This window comes from Palaemon carinicauda, chromosome 12 (genome assembly GCF_036898095.1).
Source record: "Palaemon carinicauda isolate YSFRI2023 chromosome 12, ASM3689809v2, whole genome shotgun sequence".
In the NCBI taxonomy this organism is placed as follows: Eukaryota; Metazoa; Arthropoda; class Malacostraca; order Decapoda; family Palaemonidae; genus Palaemon; species Palaemon carinicauda.
This window is the reverse complement of record NC_090736.1, coordinates 153,484,376-153,500,218: the sequence shown is the minus strand read 5'-3', so window position 1 is coordinate 153,500,218 and position 15,843 is coordinate 153,484,376. Positions and strand designations below refer to the sequence as shown.

General features: G+C 47.4%; 1 protein-coding gene across 1 annotated transcript in view; it reads right to left on the bottom strand.

Moving 5' to 3' along the window:
- LOC137651339 (cell division cycle protein 16 homolog) overlaps nucleotides 1-15,843 on the bottom strand; it is a 79,098-nt gene that overhangs the window by 47,961 nt on the left and 15,294 nt on the right. Inside the window, exon 2 of the mRNA XM_068384628.1 lies at nucleotides 99-251. Coding sequence (XP_068240729.1) covers nucleotides 99-251 — 153 coding nt within the window. The remainder of the gene's footprint in view (nucleotides 1-98; nucleotides 252-15,843) is intronic.

The window sequence follows — 15,843 nt, the reverse complement described above, 5'->3', positions numbered from 1 at the left end:
TAAATTATGTCTAAAGTACACCAGTGAGGTGACTTGATGACACTAGTCCTAGTAAACCATACTACATGAAACTTACTCTGTTGTAACATGATACTCACCCTGTTTAATTTATAAGAGTTAATCAAGAGAATGGCCCTGTGAAACTGCTTGGTGAGGAAGTAGCTTTGCGCCAACCAATAAACATCGACGGGAGCTCCATTGCTCAGATTGACGACTTTGTCTGCCCAGAAAACCGCTGCTTTGTAGTGGTGCTAAAAGAGACAGTACAGAAAATAAAAGTAAAGAATACAAGTCCTAAGTTGCTAAAAGTGTTTTTTATTTTTTTTTTTTATTTTAGGTTCCCTAACAGCATAACATATCTTACATGGTACAGTATTATCAAATTTGTACAAGTTCTCATACTTCTTAAGAGGCTTAAAATTGAAATCAACAAGCTTATCTCTATGATAATATTACCTATTTAATCAAGTCTAAAAAAATATTTTATATTTCAAATTTTTTTAGAACTTCACTGTTGAAATAACTTACTTTATATTTGCCTTTGTTAATATGTTATTTTCATTAGTAAAATAAATTTTTGAATATACTTACCCGATAATCATGTAGCTGTCAACTCCGTTGCCCGACAGAATTCTACGGAAGGGATACGCCAGCGATCGCTATACAAGAGGGGGGTGTACTCACCAGCGCCACCTGTGGCCAGGTACTGCAGTACTTCTTGTTGACACCACCTCAATTTTTCCTCGGTCCACTGGTTCTCTATGGGGAGGAAGGGTGGGTCAATTAAATCATGATTATCAGGTAAGTATATTCAAAAATTTATTTTACTAATGAAAATAACATTTTTCAATATTAATCTTACCCGATAATCATGTAGCTGATTCACACCCAGGGAGGTGGGTGAAAACCAGTGTACATGTATATCAAGAAGCTAAGTATCCCGTATTTCATATTATCAGTTATTCAAAATAACAATGAAATTATAAGTACCTGGTAAGGAAGTCGACTTGAACCATTACTCTGCCTTTAATAAGTTCGTCTTCCTTACTGAGCGCAGCGTTCCTCTTAGGAGGCTGAACAACTCTAAGGTGCTGAAGTATCAAGGGCTGCAACCCATACTAAAGGACCTCATCACAACCTTTAACCTCGGCGCTTCTCAAGAAAGAATTGACCACCCGCCAAATCAACAAGGATGTGGAAGGCTTCTTAGCCGACCGTACAACCCATAAAAAGTATTCAAGAGAAAGGTTAAAAGGTTATGGGATTATGGGAATGTAGTGGCTGAGCCCCCGCCTACTACTGCATTCGTTGCTACGAATGGTCCCAGGGTGTAGCAGTACTCGTAAAGAGACTGGACATCTTTGAGATAGAATGATGCGAACACTGACTTGCTTCTCCAATAGGTTGCATCCATAACACTCTGCAGAGAACGGTTCTGTTTGAAGGCCACTGAAGTAGCCACAGCTCTCACTTCATGTGTCCTTACCTTCAGCAAAGCAAGGTCTTCTTCCTTCAGATGAGAATGTGCTTCCCTAATCAGAAGCCTGAATAGTAAGAAACTGAGTTCTTAGACCTTGGAAAAGAAGGCTTCTTGATAGCACACCATAAGGCTTCTGATTGTCCTCGTAAAGGTTAAGACCTTTTTAGATAGTACCTAAGAGCTCTAACTGGGCAAAGTACTCTCTCCAGTTCATTCCCCACCAAGTTGGACAGGCTTGGGATCTCGAACGACTTAGGCCAAGGACGTGAAGGAAGCTCGTTTAGCAAAAACCGAGCTGCAAGGAACATGTAGCCGTTTCAGATGTGAAAACTATGATCCTGCTGAAGGCGTGGATCTCACTTACTCTTTTAGCTGTTGTCAAGCACACGAGGAAAAGAGTTTTTAATGTGAGGTCCTAAAAAGAGGCTGATTGGAGAGGTTCAAATCTTGATGACATAAGGAACCTTAGGACCACGTCTAGATTCCAGCCTGGAGTGGACAACCGACGTTCCTTTGAGGTCTCAAAAGACCTAGGGAGGTCCTGTAGATCTTTGTTGGTGGAAAGATCCAAGCCTCTGTGGCGGAAAACCGCTGCCAACATACTTCTGTAACCCTTGATCGTAGGAGCTGAAAGGGATCTTACGTTCCTTAGATGTAACAGGAAGTCAGCAATCTGGGTTACAGTGGTACTGGTTGAGGAAACTGCATTGGCCTTGTACCAGCTTCGGAAGACTTCCCCTTGAGACTGATAGACTCTGAGAGTGGATGTTCTCCTTGCTCTGGCAATCGCTCTGGCTGCCTCCTTCGAAAAGCCCCTAGCTCTTGAGAGTCTTTCGAAAGTCTGAAGGCAGTCAGACGAAGAGCGTGGAGGTTTGGGTGTACCTTCTTTACGTGAGGTTGACGTAGAAGGTTCACTCCTAGAGGAAGAGTCCTGGGAATGTCGACCAGCCATTGCAGTACCTCTATGAACCATTCTCTCGCGGGCCAGAGCGGAGCCAACCAACGTCAGCCGTGTCCCTTTGCGAGAGGAGAACTTCTGAAGTACCCTGTTGACAATCTTGAACGGCGGGAATGCATACAGGTCGAGATGGGACCAATCCAGCAGAAAAGCATCCACGTGAACTGCTGCTGGGTCTGGAATCGGAGAACAATACAACGGGAGTCTCTAGGTTATCGAGGTAGCGAACAGATCTATGGTTGGCTGACCCCACAGGGCCCAAAGTCTGCTGCAAACATTCTTGTGAAGGGTCCACTCTGTGGGGATGACCTGACCCTTCCGGCTGAGACGATCTGCCATGACATTCATATCGCCCTGAATGAACCTCGTTACCAGCGTGAGCTTTCGATCTTTTGACCAGATGAGGAGGTCCCTTGCGATCTAGAACAACTTCCACGAATGAGTCCCTCCCTGCTTGGAGATGTAAGCCAAGGCTGTGGTGTTGTCAGAGTCCACCTCCACCACCTTGTTAAGCTGGAGGGACTTGAAGTTTATCAAGGCCAGATGAACCGCCAACAACTCCTTGCAATTGATGTGAAGTGTCCTTTGCTCCTGATTCCATGTTCCCGAGCATTCCTGTCCGTCCAAAGTCGCACCCCAGCCCGTGTCTGATGCGTCCGAGAGGAGACGGCGGTCGGGTTTCTGAACAGCCAAAGGTAGACTTCCTTGAGAAGAAAGCTGTTCTTACACCACGCGAGAGTAGACCTCCTCTCTTCGGAAACAGGAACTGAGACCGTCTCTAGCGTCATGTCCTTTATCCAGTGAGCAGCTAGATGATACTGAAGGGGGCGGAGGTGGAGTCTCCCTAACACGATGAACAGGGCCAGCGATGAAAGTGTCCCTGTTAGACTCATCCACTACCTGACTGAGCATCGGTTCCTTCTCAGCATGCTCTGGATGCATTCTAGGGCTTGGAAGATCCTTGGGGCCGACGGAAAAGCCCGAAAAGCTCGACTCTGAAGATCCATACCCAGGTAGACAATGGTCTGGGATGGGACGAGCTGGGACTCCTCAAAATTGACCAGGAGGCCCAGTTCCTTGGTCAGATCCATAGTCCATCTGAGAATCTCCAGACAGCGACGACTTGTGGGAGCTCTTAAAAGCCAGTCGTCTGACGGAGCCGGACACAAGATCATGGTACTGCTGCACAGTCTGTGAACTGTCAACCATGGGGAAGCGAGGAAGTACAGTGACAACCCGAAGCTGTCTAGACTGTCTGGGTCGTACAGACAACTCCTTATCGGGTTGCTGAGGTTGCCGCACTGCGTCACAACAAGTCACTTCTGCTGGTTGTTGAACGTCTTCCCAGTGACACACTGACTCCGTAAACAAAAAATCCTCTAACAAGGACTAAGCTTGGACTGCATGTCTTGCAACACAGCTCAAGGTCTATGGGAGCAGGTGTGGTAACAGACGGGGTTAGCGACTGAAGTGGAACCATTACCTTCCCTGGAAGCATGTTATGCTTAAATAAAAGTCCATAGGAGGCTACGCAGCTAAAGGCTCCTCTCCAAATGACAGAGTCCTCAAGGGAATATCAGAAGGAGGGAGAATAGCACTTTCTCATCTACAGGGACCATATCCGAGAAAAGCCAAGTTCTCTCAGTGAGGGTTTCACTGGTGCAAAAGCAGCAGACCAGAAGGCAACGTTATGAAACTGCTTGACAGTCTAGTGAGTTGGCAACAACCAAAGATGTGTGACTGAGAAGCATGCGGCAAGGCATGCAGAGCATGCTGTATGCAGAGCATGCTGTATGTAGAGCATGCTGTAAGGTAAGCAGAGCATGTTGCATGGCGTGTGGCTTATGCTGCATGGGATGAGGCTCATGCTGCATGGGATGAGGCTCATGCTGCTTAAAAGAAATCTGAACCTGACACTAATCTAGCTGTCCGAGGATTTACCTGGTGAGACATCAGTCTCTTTACCAGAGAGTTTTACCAGCTTTCCCCGGGCCACCACGTGACACAATTGGTAGTAATTCATTCAAATTACCTCTAATGAGTCAATATGGATAAATATCAACACAACGTGTTCAAATAGAAATAAATTTCTACCTCATACTTGGGATCGAACACTAGCCCCTTCTAATGAAAGGCCAGGTCGAAACCAACCATGCCACGAGAGCCCATAGGATGTCGCATAGCATGAGGCTCCTGCCTCAAGGGTTGAGGAGGATGCCGCATAGCATGAGGCTCCTGCCTCATGGTTTGATCCTGTGAGGTTCCTGCCTCAAGAGTTGCGTCTGCCTCAAGGGTTGAGGGGGTAGCTGCGCAGAGAGAGGCTCATGCTGCATAGACTGCGGTTCAAGTTGAATGGGAAGAGGCTCAAGCTGAGGAGAAAGTGGCAGATGCATGCGTTGAGGTGGCTGACTCATAGCATGAGGTTCCTGCCTCAAGAGTTGCGCTTGCCTCAAGGGTTGAGGTGGCTGCGCAGAGAGAGGCTCTTGACTCACGAGTTGAGGTTCTTGAGGTGCTTGCCTCGAGAGTTGAGGTTCTCGCCTCGAGGAAAGTGGAGGTGGTTGTTGCGAGAGTTGAGGTGGCTGCCTCAAGGATGGTAGAGGTTGTCGTACCTCAAGAGGTTGCTGCCTCGAGGGTAGTTGTAATGCAAGATACTCCTGCCTCAAGGGTAGAGGAGGTTGTAAGGCATAAGGCTCCTGCCCCCATTGTTGAGGAGGTTGCTGCGTGGTAAGAGGCTCCTGCCTCAAGGAAAGTGGAGGTTGCTGCACAGTGCTGGTATCTGGCAACTCCCAACGCGGCAGCTCACGCATGGAGGTAGCTAGAGGAACCTCAACCTCATACGTCTGGCAGATTGTACTGCGCAGAGGAGGAGGAGCGTTCGCAGGAGGAGGTGTATTAACCTTCTCTGCCTGAAACTCCTGCATCAACACCGCAAGCTGAGACTGCATTGTCTGCAGTATAGACCACTAGAGTTTAAGAAAGACAACAACAAACGGAGCTACTGTCCGTTGAGACTGAGGGTCTAAAACAGCTGGTGCGGCAACAGACGGAGCTACTGCCTGTTGCGATACCACCTTGCCTCTCTGGGAGGTGTGCAGTTGTCGTACTGCAGCAAGTCCGAACTGATCCAGGGCTAATGGCTACACCTAGGAGTTGGACTTGTGCGGAAGGGACCGACTTGCACTTAAAAGCTGCAAGATTTGGTCCATGGTTTCTGCGAGAAACCTCTTCCGCAGACGAGGAATAAAAGGGCTCTCTCGCCTTTGTGTGGGTGGGGTGATCACGTCGGCAACGTGTGTAGATACACCCGAAACCACGGAGGGAAAACGTCTGTTCGTCGATCAAGGCCTGCTGAACCCATAAGTCCTTCGACATTACTTCTCCCCTGGGCTTGGGAGCTTGTAAGAGGTCCCAGACTAGGCGAACAACTGGCACGAACAGACAAACCCTCGAACGCAACACTGTAACACTTTGCGCTTATCACTTATCACTTTTGATTTTCTGTTTGCACTTATTTCACTGAACTCGAAACTTTAAGTGGTTTGTACCTGAAACACGCAATTCTATCCTTCCTTAAAAGTTAGTAATTGCGAAAACAGAATTACAATGTAACAGAAAAATCTAATGAAAGATAAATAATTCAGTGGCTGGAAAGAGACTAAACACTAGATCAAATAAACTACGTTTAAAATCTCTCACCGCATAAAGCTTGAGAACAAGAATAAAACTCTAGAAACGTTTACCTTCTTCCCCTAAAGAGACTAGGGAGAAGAGCAAAAACGATAACAACGTTACTCGCTTGAACGAAACGTTTATCCTCCTCTCTCTCCCTCCGTCTCTATCTCTCTCTCTCTCTCTCTCTCTTGACTTAGAACCTGAGAGAAGAGCCCAATCATATATATCGTTAAAACATATTATTGTTAAAGGAAAAAAACTGAAAGATTTCCCAAATAAAAAGTTCCTTTATTAGAATTAAAACCATTAAGCTAAGAAAGAATGAACAAAACGCTAGAAACGGTTTACTCTTACTGCAACGTGACACCGTGAAAATTCTCTCTCTATCGTAACGATAGAGCGCAAGTTGAACGTTCTGAACGTCAACAACTGCAGAGACAAAACAAAACGTTAGTTCAACTTTGAAAACAGTACGAGACTATCAAAGAAATTCTTTCAAAAACATTAAAATAGCATAATATGTTAACAGGTAAAACCGAAATGACGGGCTCAATGTTAATTAACTTCGGTACCAAGAAAAGACCGCCTACTATTAGGAAAGGTCGAATATAAACAAATATAAAAATTAATTTTAATAAGTTTATAATAAAAGGAAGTTAATCGAAGAGGCCTATAAAAGGCGGAGAGATATAAAATAAATCTATAACTTTTGTTAAGCAAAATTAAGAAAGAGAGTCTATACTCTCTTAGACACCAACACTTCCGTCTAAGGGAAGGGTCGGCCATTTAAAAGTGAAAGAGAGTTCATACTCTCTTCGTCACCATAATTAATCAAATTAATTCCAAAAGCTAGCTAAGCTAATGATAAAACTTCCTGAATAGCGAAAGCTAAACTCTAGAGCAAATACATCACCAAATCGTGAGCAAAAATTCCAGAATCAACAGCGTATCCATGTAGGTCTAGCCGGAGGCACGACAGAGGAAAAATTGAGGTGGTGTCAACAAGAAGTACTGCAGTACCTGGCCACAGGTGGCGCTGGTGAGTACACCCCCCTCTTGTATAGCGATCGCTGGCGTATCCCTTCCGTAGAATTCTGTCGGGCAACGGAGTTGACAGCTACATGATTATCGGGTAAGATTAATATTGAAAATTGTATTTTTCCTAACGGTAAAAACCTGAGTTCTTTAATGAGAGTATGACTTCAGTGAGGCTAAAACAGCTATTACAAATTACATGTAAGTAGTTATTAATACCGACGGGTGACGAGGAAGCCCTGCCCACCTCTCAGTCAACTAGACACTCGCTTATGACCTTAGGCTTAAGATTTGCGGGGTGGTTGAGGCAGGAAGTGTAACTTTGAAGACTCAGGTTTGTATATTCAGGAAAAATACAAATTACTTTTGTAATTTTTCATTTGTTCCTACACAAATATATATCATCATCCTTTCATAGGATACTCATCTGTAAGCAGGTAGGAAGTCCCTATGAACAAGAATCTGACTGGTTTAACTTTTTTCGGAAATGTCAAGCACCTGGTCCTGTATGGCAGCTAAGGTGATGACTCCTGCTAACTTCCAAAGAGTCTGTGCATAGAGATGTCACAGGTGTTAGCTTTGGCACATAGCAAGAGTAAATGGTAGACCACCACAGGAGAACCTATAGCCTTGTAGAGTTATGTTGTCTGACGGTATATACATTAGGAAATGGGTTTACATACATTCTATCCATCCTCCAACTGCCTGGGAGGATGTGTGGAGATACTTCTTGACAGGTCTTGTCTAAAAAGAAAGGTTGCTCGGTTATGAAGAGCACCTGCATATGACGTCTGGTTCAGCTCATAGTGGCCACGACTTCTGCAACCCATGAGAGGGGGAAAAAAGAAGGGTAGAAAGCCAGTCACTATCTTTCATTCTAGGCATACACTATCTTGAATAAGATGCATCTTGTTTCATGAGAAAGCTAGGCTGGCTAAATAACTTGTTCAGCAGTCACCAGAGGACCAAGGACTTGTGAGTATACTCCCAAGCAACATCCTGTATCTAAATATTTAAACCACAGACAGGTTCTTCCTGAGTGGTAGGAAGGGCTCAACACCTCTAATTTCATGATCCCTTGCCTAAGTTGGATTTAAAACTCCTTCACTGGTGTGGGTAGGTGCAACTGATGATCTCAAGAAGCTATAAAAATGGATTTCTTAAATATCTTTCTCTTCATCCAGCCAGTACTAGGAAAAGTCTTTGGAACTAAGCCCCGAAGCACCACATCCTTTTCAAGATAGCAAAGTAGAGCACCTGCAAGACAGAGAAGAGAGTCATTCTGATGCTCAGTGGACACCTGATTAAAGATGGAGACAAGTCTGGAATGGGGGGTGGGAGGCAGAAAACCAGTGTTCAGCTGTGTGGTAAACAGGCCGATTGCCAGTGATCCTCAGAAAAATAGAAGCCTTCTGTCACTTAAGAAGGTAGGGACCACTCTGAACCTACAACATGCCCCTGGCGAGTAAGTGTGTCTGTGAGAACATTCCCCTTGCCAGAGAGAATCTCGCAGCCAGCTATCTGACCTTGCCTACTGCCAAGATGGGTACCTATTTTGTCAACTCGCAAAAGACTGCTCTAGATAGTCCCTCCTAGCTTGTTGACATATGCTATAACTGTAGTATTGTCTCTCATCAGCATTACTAAGTGTCCTATCAAAATCTGTTGGAAGGTTTTTGTCGTTCAGCCACCAGGAAAAGTCACCCTATATCTCTTGTTCCACTAGAACCAGATGGGAAAGGAAAACGCTGGCTGCTGACCACTGACGCTTCAGACACCACTAAAGAGACTGTGAGTGGAGAAGCTTGTGCGGACCAATTTTCTCTGAGGAAAGATGTCCTAAAAGACTTTGCCACTGCCAAGCTAGGAATTCACTTTTGAACAGTAACAGGAATGCCACCTCTCTGAGCCTGCTGATGCAATCATCTGATGTTAAGACTTGCTGCTGACAAGTCTATCAGCATGCCCAAGTATTGTACTTCATCATCTACAGTATATGAGTGCAAGTCTCGACTATTCCAATTTGACCACTGGATCACACAAAAGGAAAGTAGAATTGTATGTCTTGATCCTAAAGTAACTGCCTCTCGGAGGAGGCTAGGATCAACCAGTCATCAAAATACCTCATAAAATATATCCCATTCGAATGGGTCCCAGTTGAGAGCAGGGTGAGCACTAGTGTGAATACTTTGTGAGCAATGGACGGTTCTAAGCATAGGGCTTTCAATTGGTAGGCTACACTCCTACTTTGAGGACGAAGCAGTCTTACTTTCCGTATGACTCTTATTCTTCCTAACAATACAAGCCTGTAGCTACTCATAGGGATATTACTTTCGGCAAAGAGGAAAGACGAAGCGTGCCATAAGACTTTTAGCGAAGGTTTTGCTTGCTTGTTAGATTGTCCAGCCTTGTTCTGGACACGAGCTCTTACGTTGGCAGCCCGTAGGGAAAGTAACAAGGGTTAACCCCCCACCTGCTAGTTAGTAGGGGGGGGGGTAGTCTGCTACCCGGCTCACTCACAAACCTAGGCTGAGTAACCACTTTTGCTTACAGGTATGACTTCTAGGGGGATAGGTGCTGGCGAGTCAATCTGTAAAAAATAGCTACAGGTTGTATCGTTAAGAAAAATACAAATCACTTCCAAATTTGTCATTTGTTCTGTCACTTATACAAACCAATGCTATTTATTGGGGATGACTTAATCCTTACGAGGGTGGAAATCAGTGCCAACTGGTTTTATGGAATTGTCCCGGGGTTTACCCGAACGTGCTTCGCTCATAACTGGTAAAAAGCCTACGCCTCACTAAACACCGTGCTACACACGGCCAGTAGCCTACGCAAGCTGCATGCTTGTCTAGGTAAGAGTTCTTCGAGTAATAGGAATCTTCCAAAGGTATCATAGGCATTACATAATCTCCCCTTGCTAGGGGTATGGGGATGCAACAAGTATTATTTCAATACCAGGTTACACGAGGAAAAGTTTTACCTGCAGATAGGTGAGGGCAGCTTTGCAGAGGACCCTGGGTGTTGATTCTCCAAGAGAGGGGAATGAAGAAAGAAAAAGGCAGTCATTCTTACGTATTCATCCCAGACTAATCCCTGGTAACCTTTGCCCTCAACCATCTGCTACTTGTCCATCAAGGAGCCTGAGGGGTTTAACCCATTTGTGCAGCCACCACAGGACCAATGGGGAACATCTCTATGATCCTGTGGGTTACGTCTTGCAAGTAGTGGGCGGTGAAGGTCGTCTGACGCTTCCACGCACCCCCCTTACAATACCTGCGCCACAAAGTAGTTTCTTTTGAATGCTAAGGACATTGCAATGTCCCTAACGTGCATGAGCTCTGGGTCTTCGTGTTGGAGGAAGGTCGGGATTCAGAGCGAAGTCTATGACCCTTCGAATCCAAGTAGAGATGTGTTCTTCGTGACCCTCCTCTTGACCTTCCTCGTACTGATGATGAGTGCCGACACTCAGGAGTGAATTCCTAGCATCGGTTCCCGTACAAAGACTCCCGATCCAGAAGGGCCTGAATCTAGGATCCCCTACTCCCGGATTTTGAGTCTTGGCTACAAACTTACTGACGAAGTCGAGAATCATCTTCCCCCATCTCCTTGAATGGGCAATGTCGTAATAAAGACCATGCAGTTCACTAACTCTTCTGACCAAAGCCAAGGTGAGTAGAAACGGAGACTGAAGGACGCGAACCATGTTTCATGGAGGAGGTCTAACTTACGACTGAGGGCTGGGAAGCTTGACCCAAGCCTTGTATGAAAACTATTTACAGTAAAACCTCTCGATACGAAAGAATTTGCTTACAAAATTTTCACTCTGCGAAACGAGATGCGAAGAATTTTACGACTTGCATCACGAAAAATATTTCGGACAATGAAAGAAAGTACGGTGTGAGAGGCCGCCCGTGTCCGAGACTGATTTTAAAATTTGCACACTGCCAGCCTGTAAACTCGCTACCCTCCCCCCGCGCTCCCATTGGTTATCTCCCTACTCGGATGCTAGTTACCACCATAAGATCCTGCTCTCCTATTGGTCAACATCTACTGAACTGCATCCCATCATGCATTTACGCATTGGCGTTCCTATGTCTTCAAGTATTGGCAGCGGTATCGTACCCATTGACTTCGTGTTTGTGATTTCGCTTTCGTAACAATTGTACTGTATAGTGTGTGATATTACGTTACGTCATTAGCCATGGGTCCCAAGAAATTCGTTGATGTCAAGGGAAAGACGAGGATGATGTTTTCCATGGAGATGAAGATGGAAATAATCAAGAAATACGAGGCTGGCATGCAGTTAAGTGTGATCGCAAAGGAATATGACCGAAATCCGTCTACGATAAGAACGATCCTGAAGTAGAAGGAAGCTATGAAAGTAGCAACACCTTCTAATGGCATGACTGATTGGATGATTTTTTAAAAAAGAGGCCTTCGGTAGAAGCAGACCAAGCGCCAGCTAAAAAAACGAAAGAAAAGTGGCAGTGATGAAGAAAATACATAATGTAATTAAATTCAGAAAATAATAAACATAAAGTAAAAATAAGGAATCAAAAAATAGAAAAAAAAATGACAAATTCAGAGATAATTTGTATTTTTCCTAACCATACAAACCTTAGCTATTTACATTGGGTTTACTTTCGGCGTAGCTGAAATGACGAGCCAATAGTTTTAACGAGGGTTAACTACCCCCCGCGCTAGTTAGCGGGGGTAGGGGAAGGGGTAGCTTGCTACCCCTCCCCCCCCACACACCGGTGATTTGCTTCACTTCACTTAGAGGTAGGACTTGACTTGGGGGACAGGGCTGGCGGGCAAATGTGTGTAAATAGCTAAGGTTTGTATGGTTAGGAAAAATACAAATTATCTCCGAATTTGTCATTTGTTCCGTAACCGAAATACAAACCACGCTATTTACATTGGGTGACTTACCCCTTAGGAAGGGCGGAAAGTCCCCAGCCTTACTGACTTTGGCTTTTACCCGGGGGCTCCATCTCCCAGTGAGTAGCACTTGAGAAAAGGAGCCCCTGCACCTCACAAGTTCCTTGCTTCGCGAGGAACGTGTGGCCTACATAAGTTGTGTGTGGAGGAAAGAGCGTGACTCGTCCTATGAAGTTGACCTTGAGACCTTTAGATAGGAATCCAGGATAGGACGTTCCCAATACCACCTCGTCAGGGTATGGGGGACGCGACAGTATTAAACTTAATACTAGGAGCACAAGGAAGCATGGGTTACCTGCAGAGGTTGAGGTCAGCTATGCGGAGACCAGGATGCTGCTTCCCCAAGAGAGGGGAGGATGAAGAAAGAAGTAAGGGTCAGACATACTCTTTCATTCACGCAGACTAAAACCGGGTAACAACGCCCTCAACCTACTGCCACTTGTCCATAAAGGAACCTGAGGTTAGACCAGCTGTTGTGCAGCCACCACAGGGCCGATCGAAAAGGTATCGAGGCTCCTGTGGGTCACGTCCTGCAGGTAATGGGCTGTGAAGGTCGTCTGACGCTTCCAGACCCCAGCTTGAAGCACCTGCGTCACAGAGAAGTTTCTCTTGAAGGCCAGGGACGTAGCAATGCCCCTGACATCGTGTGCCCTAGGGCGACGTGACGGAGGAGGGTCTGGATTCAAGGCGTGATGGATAACCCTTCGAATCCAAGCCGAGATGGTATTCTTGGTGACCCTCCTCTTCGTCCTGCCTGTGCTAACAAACAATGCTCGCACTTGGGGACGAACTGCAGCTGTTCTCTTCAAGTAATACCTCAGACTCCTCACTGGACATAGTAGCAGCTGGTCTGGGTCGCTTGTTACAGAACGGAGACTCGCGATCCTGAAAGAGTCGAATCGTGGATCCGGCACTCCAGGATTCTGAGTCTTGGCAACAAACTCAGGGACGAACCTGAACGTTACCTCCCCCCATCCCCTTGAATGGGCGATGTCGTACGAGAGACCATGAAGTTCACTAACTCGCTTGGCCGAAGCCAAAGCGAGCAGGAAAGCCGTCTTCCAAGACAGGTGGCGATCAGAGGCCTGGCGTAATGGTTCGAGGGAGGTCTCTTAAGAGCCCTGAGAACCCGAACCACGTTCCAAGGAGGAGGTCTCACTTCCGACTGAGGGCAGGTAAGCTCATAGCTACGTATGAGTAGAGAGAGTTCCAGCGAGGAAGAAATGTCCACTCCTTTCAGCCTAAAAGCCAAGCTTAAGGCTGTGCGATAGCCTTTCACCGCTGAGACCGAAAGGCGCATTTCCTTCCGCAGATACAAGAGGAACTCCGCTATTGCTGGAATAGTGGCATCTAGTGGAGAGAGACCCCTCCCACGACACCAACCACAGAAGACTCTCCACTTTGCCTGGTAGACTCCCTCAGAGGACTTTCGCAGGTGCCGAGACATTCTCTCCACAACCTGTTGCGAAAAGCCCTTCTCCGTGAGGCGACGCTGGACAGTCTCCAGGCGTGAAGCCAAAGCGAGGCTACGGCCTTGTGAAAGATGTTGCAGTGTGGTTGTCTGAGTAGCTCGTGTCGTGGAGGGAGTCCTCTCGGGAGCTCTGTCAGGAGCTGCAGAAGGTCCGGGAACCATTCTGCGTGATGCCATAGCGGAGCTATCAGAGTCATCGAACAGTTGACCGATAGTCTGGTCCTGTTGAGCACCCTTCTCATCAGACAGAACGGTGGGAAGGCGTACACGTCGATGTTGTCCCACCGTTGTTGGAAAGCATCTTGCCAGAGTGCCTTGGGGTCCGGGACTGGGGAGCAGTACAGGGGCAGCTTGAAGTTCAAGGCTGTCGCGAACAGATCCACGGTCGGGGAACCCCACAAAGTCAGGACTTTGTTGGCTATCTGAGGATTCAAAGACCACTTGGTACTCACTATCTGCGAAGCCCTGCTCAGACTGTCGGCGAGCACATTCCTCTTGCCAGGAATGAAGCGAGCTGATAGTGTTATCGAGTGGACTTCGGTCCACCTCAGAATCTCTACTGCAAGATGGGATAGCTGCTGCAAAAAAGTACCTCCCTGCTTGTTGATATAAGCCACTACCGTGGTGTTGTCGCTCATCACCACCACGGAGTGACCCGCCAGGGTCCGTTGGAACTGTTGAAGAGCCAGAAAGACAGCCTTCATCTCTAGCAGGTTGATGTGCAGGTACTTTTCTGATTTTGACCAAAGGCCTGAGGTCCTCTGGTTCAAAATGTGTGCCCCCCACCCTTCTTTTGACGCGTCCGAAAACAGTGTCAACTCCGGGGGGAGGACGAGAAGATCTACTCCCTTTCGCAGGTTCTCGTCGACCAGACACCACCGCAGGTCCGCCTGTTCCGAAGGTCCTATCGGGACCTGCACGTCCGGGGAATCGGATCCTTGATTCCACCGGGACTTGAGCCGCCACTGCAGGGATCTCATCCTGAGACGGCCGTTTGGAACCAGACGAGCCAGGGAGGACAGGTGACCTAAGAGACACAACCACGATTGGGCGGGAAGCTCTTCTCGCCTGAGGAAGGGTTCCGCCACCCTCCTCAGCCTTGCTATCCTGTCGTCTGATGGAAAGGCTTTGTGGAGATTGGTGTCTAATAATATGCCTAGATAAACCAGTCGTTGGGACGGCTGCAGAGAGGACTTCTCGAGATTTACCACGATCCCCAGATCCTGGCAAAATCCCAGAAGCCTGTCTCAGTGTCGAAGAAGGGTCGACTCCGAATCTGCTAGGATCAGCCAGTCATCCAGATAACGAAGGAGACGGATGCCGTTCCTGTGCGCCCAAGATGAAATCAGGGTGAACACTCTGGTGAACACCTGAGGTGCTGTGGAGAGACCGAAGCACAGCACCTTGAACTGGTAGGTCTTGCTGTCTAGGCTGAATCTCAAGTACTTCCTGGAAGACGGATGGATTGGGATCTGGAAGTACGCGTCCTTTAGATCCAGTGTGCACATTAAGTCTTGTGGTCTCACTGCAAGTCTGACCGTGTCCGCTGTCTCCATGCTGAACGGAGTTTGCTTGACAAACTTGTTCAGAGCTGAGAGGTCGATGACAGGTCTCCAGCCTCCAGACACCTTCTCTACAAGAAAGAGTCGACTGAAGAAGCCTGGGGAGCCGTCGACGACCTCCTGGAGAGCATCCTTCTTGAGCATGGTCTCGACTTCTGCCCGAAGGGCTAGCCCCTTTACCGATCCCATGGCATAGGAGCTCAACGACACTGGATTCGCTGTCAGGGGAGGTAGAGATCTCGTGAATGGGACGCGATAGCCTTGGCCGATCACAGAGACCGTCCAAGCATCGGCCCCTTGTTGCTGCCACCTGTGCACACAACTCTGAAGGCATCCCCCCACAGGTGGACACGCGGGAGGACTGCCACTCCTAGCGTTTGCGGCCGCGGCCGCTCCCTCTAGGAGTCTTGCCTCCCCTGGAGGACTTACCGCCCCTCTTGACCTTGGCTGGAAAGGGCTAGGGCTTAGACACCACTCTCTTAGCTGCCGGTGCCTGCTTTGGTGTCTTGCGAGGCTGCTGCTGCGGTTGCTGCGGAGCTGGAGGCTTATAGGGCCGAGATGTAAGGGCCCTTTGGAGGAGGGAGTCCTGGCTCGACTGCCTCCACCTCTCAGCTGTGCGTTCCATGTCCTGTGGCTCGAACAGATTCCCCCCAAGGAGGGAAGCGTGCCTGAGCCTGCAGACATCCACGGCGGGGACCTTCAGATGAATCTTCTCGGT